Here is a 5,785-nt window from a genome sequence, read left to right as displayed (position 1 = left end):
GTACCCACTGTATGTGAAAATTTTATTCTGAGCTCTGAGGTTAATCTCAGAAGATTTTTATGAGATTTTTTTTCCTTTTAGACCTTTTGTATGTTGTAATGATTCTTTTTTTCTTTACTGTGTTTATATGTGCAGAACCTGATGCTTAATTTTGACTTCCCTGCAACTACCTGTAGGCGTTGGCGTGCACCTACGCAGCGAACGGGTTTATGGGTAAAAGTAGGTTGCTGATTGTTGCAGACAGTCCAATGCGCACACCTCCCAAATTTCAACTGTGTCTTGTGCAGATCTGCGCATCCTGCACTCTAATTGGTTGATCCTAGTCCATTCTGACTGAGTAGTAGCTGCGTGCTACTGGTCTGCTAGTGGTTACTCGCATCTCTGAAAACGTCGGTACAAATTGGCATTACTTGGCTAGACTGACCACCTATTCTCAATCTAAATGGTTACTTGCTCACCTGAAAAATATCAGTGCTTAATAATGTGGCATAATACCAGTGCTAGGATAAAAAATTACAACAGCTTTGAGCCTGGCTCAAAATCTCTACCATTTCCGTTTCCTGACTTCTTCTTCTTTTCTGTACTTTGATGTGTAAGTGCCCCCAGTTAGAACGTTAATGTTCATACAAGTATAAATACAACAACTATGCAATTGTCTCTGAATGACAGATGCACGTTTCCATATGTGCAGTGATGCATAAGTCTAAATCTGGCTTGAGATAATACATATTGTGATGTAGAAATTATACAGTTCTCTCACCTGTTGTGATTTTGTTTTTCAGAGTCTGCTAAGGGTAGTGATAGTGAAGATGATTTCAGCAGACAAAAAAACAAAACAAAAGACGCCTCTGATTCAGATTCAGACAGTGATATCGGAACCAAGAAAAGTAAGCAACCGTTTGAGCCAAGAAATGTTTTCACTGCAAACCCAGTATCTACAGTTCAAATCATAGCAGTCCATCTGTTCCGCAGCAAAGAAGACTGCAGCGGATGACCTGTTTGGAGAGGCTGACGACATCTCTTCAGACAGCGATGCAGAGAAGCCTCTGACCCCAGGACAGCCCTTGGTATGCTTCTGGCTTTGTCTCTTTCCTCCACTTCACTTGTGGAGAGTCCTTTTCATGAGTTCCCAAATCTCTTTTTCTCAGAGCCTCTCACTAAGCCTATCTGAGCTGATCCCTATTATCATGGGCCAATCTCTTTTTCTCAGAGCCTCTCACTAAGCCTATCTGAGCTGATCCCTATTATCATGGGCCATTTAATTCCAAAGTGGGTTTTTTTATGTTTGTGTGTGTCACAGGATACAGAGGATGGGATGGAGGGAGAGCAGGCAGAAGAGGAGCCTGCGCCAGAAACTCGTATTGAAGTAGAGATTCCAAAAGTCAGCACAGACCTGGGTTCTGACCTTTATTTTGTCAAACTGCCTAACTTCCTGTCTGTGGAGCCCAGGTCAGAGCCTTGGCACTGTCAACAAATACATTACACTCGCATATTAAGTTCCTTTAAATGCAGGGAAAAGATCAAAAAGCTTGAAGTCGCATTCAGTAGACATTATGGCCTAAAACCATTTTATCTTGCTGCTAGTGAGGAAGGGAACTGTAAGAGCTTTTGTAGGGTTTATCTAAATGTGTTGGGTCTTGATGCCCATAAAAGGCTCTGTGTAATGTACACTTACTTTGATTTTCATTGAACCTGCCTTCATAGACCCTTTGATCCTCAGTACTATGAGGATGAATTTGAGGATGAAGAAATGCTGGATGAAGAGGGACGGACCAGGCTCAAACTAAAGGTATATCAGTTTGTCTGACTACGTTTGGAGTTGTCATGGGATGACTGTGGGTTTTCAGACAGATCAGTGTTTATTCTTTTCTCCCACAGGTGGAGAATACAATTCGGTGGAGGGTCAAGAGAGATGAGGAGGGAAATGAAACAAGAGAGAGCAATGCACGCATTGTCAAATGGTCAGATGGCAGGTGTGTATTATGTCAAGCTGGATGGTTGGGGTTGTTACACTGTGGAAGTGCTCTGTACAGGAAGCGCTCTGTACTTTCCGTACTTTTAAATGTACCTCCTTTTGCCGCAGCATGTCCCTCCATCTAGGGAACGAAGTGTTCGACGTTTACAAAGCTCCTCTCCAGGGAGACCACAACCACCTGTTCATCCGACAGGGCACTGGACTTCAGGGACAAGCTGTGTTCAAAACGAAACTCACATTCAGGTAATATAGTTACATGCCACTGTTGTACTGGTGACAGAGCCAGAGTCTTACAGACAGACCGACGCACACTTTAACCTAAGGCAATAACTGAGTTCCTAAGGACACTCCTGCTCTGTCCATCACTCTGACAGCTGCACATGCACTTAATAAAAATCAGGCTGCCTTCAACTCCAAACAACAATAGCAGTCTTTACTCCGAAATGTGCTCTGTGCTGTAAGCCTCTGGATCATCTTGTACAAGCTGCCCAGGTTTCTCCTAGTAAGAACTGCAAAAGCTTCTTAGCACGCCAAAGTCCACCTGGATGTTCTGTCGACATGAGACTGGAAGGACACTGGCCAAAGCTGCACAACATCCGTTCACCTCACAGACACAGCAGTATCGTATGATCTGACTGAATATTATCATCAGAGCAGAGTTTTGATTAGGATTGGGGCTGAATCTGCTCAGCGTGCATTGGTTAGGATACATTGGGTTTTTTTTTTTAAAGGAGCTTTAGGCAACTTCACTAACTCACGGAACAAAAGCATTTAAGCAACGTGGTTATAGAGTTTAGGCTTAGTTTTTCTGCTACTGCTGATTAAAGAAAGAGGCTCCATTTTCCAAACAGAGAAGAGATTTTAAAACAGAGGCACATTGATGTGAAAGCAGAAAACATGCTTTCATTCACTGCAACATTTTTATGCTTCCATAAACTTGTCTCAGGGTGGGATCATGAATTTGTTACAGGTTGAATCATAACCTTTTTTTTAAGTAAAGTATTGCAAATGATCTCTACTGTTACAGTATGTAAGTGCTAATTAAATTGGTTCTTTGGTATCTGTAAAATTCATCTTTACACACATGACAGCGTTTTCTGTTGTGCTGCTGAATTTGGAAAACGCAACCTCTGAGAAACTACAGCTCTCATAGTATTTTACAGTGTCCACTTATTAACTAGCACAGGCTCCTTAATTCTGACATTGGTGGTGTGTCTCTTCTGTATTCTTAGGCCGCACTCCACAGACAGCGCTACCCACAGGAAGATGACTCTGTCTCTGGCCGATCGCTGCTCCAAGACACAGAAGATTAGAATCCTTCCGATGGCTGGACGAGATCCTGAGTCGCATCGCAACGAAATGATCAAGGTAAGACATTCTCGCACTTTGTTCATCTGTGCTGTTCTCTTTGTCTTTCCTCAGCTTTCTCTGACAATGCTTTTGTTACCACCGGGACCAAAAAAAGATGGCATGAATTAGTTGCTGACAAGGTTATTGCACAGTCACATAAAGGCATAATATGATGTGTTTTGCATAATGAGGTCACACAGTGGTCAGTGCCATGGCAATAGTATGAGCAGGTCTGGGGTGTGTGGTTGTGTATCTGCTGTGAACCCAGAGAAGCGCTGCTGATAGCATTGTTTATCGTTTACAGTGCTCAGCCCTCACTTGAAACAGGGCCCAGTGAGGTTGTGCTGGGCACAGTTACTTACTGCATGAGTGTAATGTTGTAATGTTTTGGTAATTGTGAGTTTCACTATGGAATATGAGAATTCTTAACAGTTATACCTACCTCCATCATTTGCTGGTTTTGGGGGATGAGGGCTCCCCTTTCGTCTATGTGGGCTGTTGAACAAACAGGCCAGTATAGGGGATAGCAGCATTGTTTGTGATTTTCTTGTTCAGATCAGAGTTCCAGTTTTAAAGGTGACACATCTGTCACCAAAGCAGGACCGTGGAATCCTTGAGGAGGGAAGAGAGAAAGAAACATTATTAAGCTATCACTACTCTCTGATACCAAATATTTCATGGAATAATAAAGTGTCAAAATTAACATAGTTGTGTGGAAAAACAGGAGATCTGTGCACTTAATATTGAGTACTACTATGAATTCAGATGGGAAATTGTATTGTTACAGTGGCCAAATTCCATATATAATGGGATATTTGAAAAAAATCAAGTGTTTTACTAGCTACAAAACAAAAGGTCAAACTTGAAGCCAGTGCTTAAAGTAATCCCCACCGGTGGCTTTTCTGGCAGAAAGAGGAGGAGCGGCTACGAGCTTCTATTCGCAGGGAGTCCCAGCAGAGGAGGATGAGGGAGAAACAGCACCAGAGAGGCCTGAGCAGCAGCTACCTGGAGCCCGACCGCTACGATGATGAGGAGGAGGGCGAAGAGGCAATCAGTCTGGCAGCCATCAAGAGCAAATACAAGGGAGGAGGAGGCCTGAGAGGTTAGGACAAATGCATTCACTACACACTCTCTCTTTTTTTTTTTTATTCATTCTTACTAGTTAGATTTTCCTGAAATGACTGAAGACTAATGAACATTGTCCTTTTTCTGACCCTACACCAGAGGAGCGAGCGAGGATCTACTCATCAGATAGTGATGAAGGCTCTGATGATGATAAAGCCCAGAGACTGATGAAGGCCAAGAAGCTAGACAGTGATGAGGTAGGTGCATTATCCTGCTGGACAGACAGGGGGCAGTGTGAGGCAGCGCACGGTGAAGGTTAAAAAGCCAAGATTTTGCATTTACCCTCCTGTGAACTGAAGAGGACATGAACTATTAATCTTTGTAAAGAACATGCATTTACTACAGTGACTGTTTGTGGGAAAAACTGCAAGTGAAACATAACAAAATGAAAGTAGTACAAAGTTGTACAGAATGCCTCCTGCTGTCAGACTCCCATCACCATCTTTTTGTTTTTTGCACAGGAGGGTGAAGGATCAGGCAAAAGAAAGGCAGAAGATGAGGAAGAAATGTCGACCAAGAAGGCCAAGAAATATGTCATCAGCGACGAAGAGGAGGAGGAGGAGGAGGAGGAAGATGGCGAATGATTCTCTTTTTTTTTCCCCATGGCACTGTACATCAGTGCTCAGCCCACATGACATACTGTATAAACAGCCATGTTTTGTTATGTAGATTTTCTTAAAACCTGTGTGTGGGTGAGTGTGTTTGTGTGTGAGACTGTGTGCTTGTTTATGTTATGTACAGCAGAGCTGAGAAATAAAGAAATTGTTACTTTATGTTATCAAAGCTTCTCAAGGGCCCTAATGCATGAATCACATTGTTGTGAGATTACGATGCTTAGTCCCGTGTCCAAACCAAAAGAAGGTTAATGGGAAAAGTGTTATAGGTTGATAAAAATGATATTAGGTACGTGGTGTAGAAGCAGCGGCTGCCATTTACACTTTTACATAATAAAATGAGACTGCCACAAAGGGACGCAGAAAAGTTCAGGAACAAAACAAGTCCTGAGACAAACTATACCACAGAAGGACACAAAACAACTGCAAAGATGCAAAGCTACCACATCTCTTTCAATGTGGTTATTTTGTTCCTATAAAAGAGTAGGACAGGAGGGAGGGTCTATCCATGTTTTCAACCAACTAACTAACACTAGCATGCTAATCGACGCCACATAGGTTTAGGCAGTTAACATGTTAACGTGAGCTAATTGTCACTCTCTGCTCTTCTGGGGACCGTAAATATACTTTATGAAAGTGGTAGCCTGACAAAATGGTATTACTGCCAATGGAGTCATGCTGTCAACATAACTAACCATAGATATGTAGGGACAAATGTATT

General features: G+C 42.5%; 1 protein-coding gene across 1 annotated transcript in view; it reads left to right on the top strand.

Annotated features, from left to right (window-relative positions):
* The window catches only part of leo1 (LEO1 homolog, Paf1/RNA polymerase II complex component), a 10,426-nt gene extending 4,751 nt beyond the window's left edge, over positions 1-5,675 (top strand). The window contains exons 5-14 of the mRNA XM_020605673.1: positions 783-887; positions 973-1,067; positions 1,301-1,449; positions 1,705-1,789; positions 1,879-1,973; positions 2,084-2,218; positions 3,208-3,343; positions 4,235-4,427; positions 4,550-4,647; positions 4,912-5,675. Of these exons, the coding sequence (XP_020461329.1) occupies positions 783-887; positions 973-1,067; positions 1,301-1,449; positions 1,705-1,789; positions 1,879-1,973; positions 2,084-2,218; positions 3,208-3,343; positions 4,235-4,427; positions 4,550-4,647; positions 4,912-5,034 (1,214 nt within the window). The 3' untranslated portion in view covers positions 5,035-5,675. The remainder of the gene's footprint in view (positions 1-782; positions 888-972; positions 1,068-1,300; positions 1,450-1,704; positions 1,790-1,878; positions 1,974-2,083; positions 2,219-3,207; positions 3,344-4,234; positions 4,428-4,549; positions 4,648-4,911) is intronic.
* The last annotated feature ends 110 nt before the right edge of the window (positions 5,676-5,785 follow it).

Source organism: Monopterus albus, unplaced genomic scaffold (assembly GCF_001952655.1).
Source record: "Monopterus albus unplaced genomic scaffold, M_albus_1.0 scaffold72.1, whole genome shotgun sequence".
Classification (NCBI taxonomy): Eukaryota; Metazoa; Chordata; class Actinopteri; order Synbranchiformes; family Synbranchidae; genus Monopterus; species Monopterus albus.
This window is presented reverse-complemented; position numbering and strand designations above follow the sequence as displayed.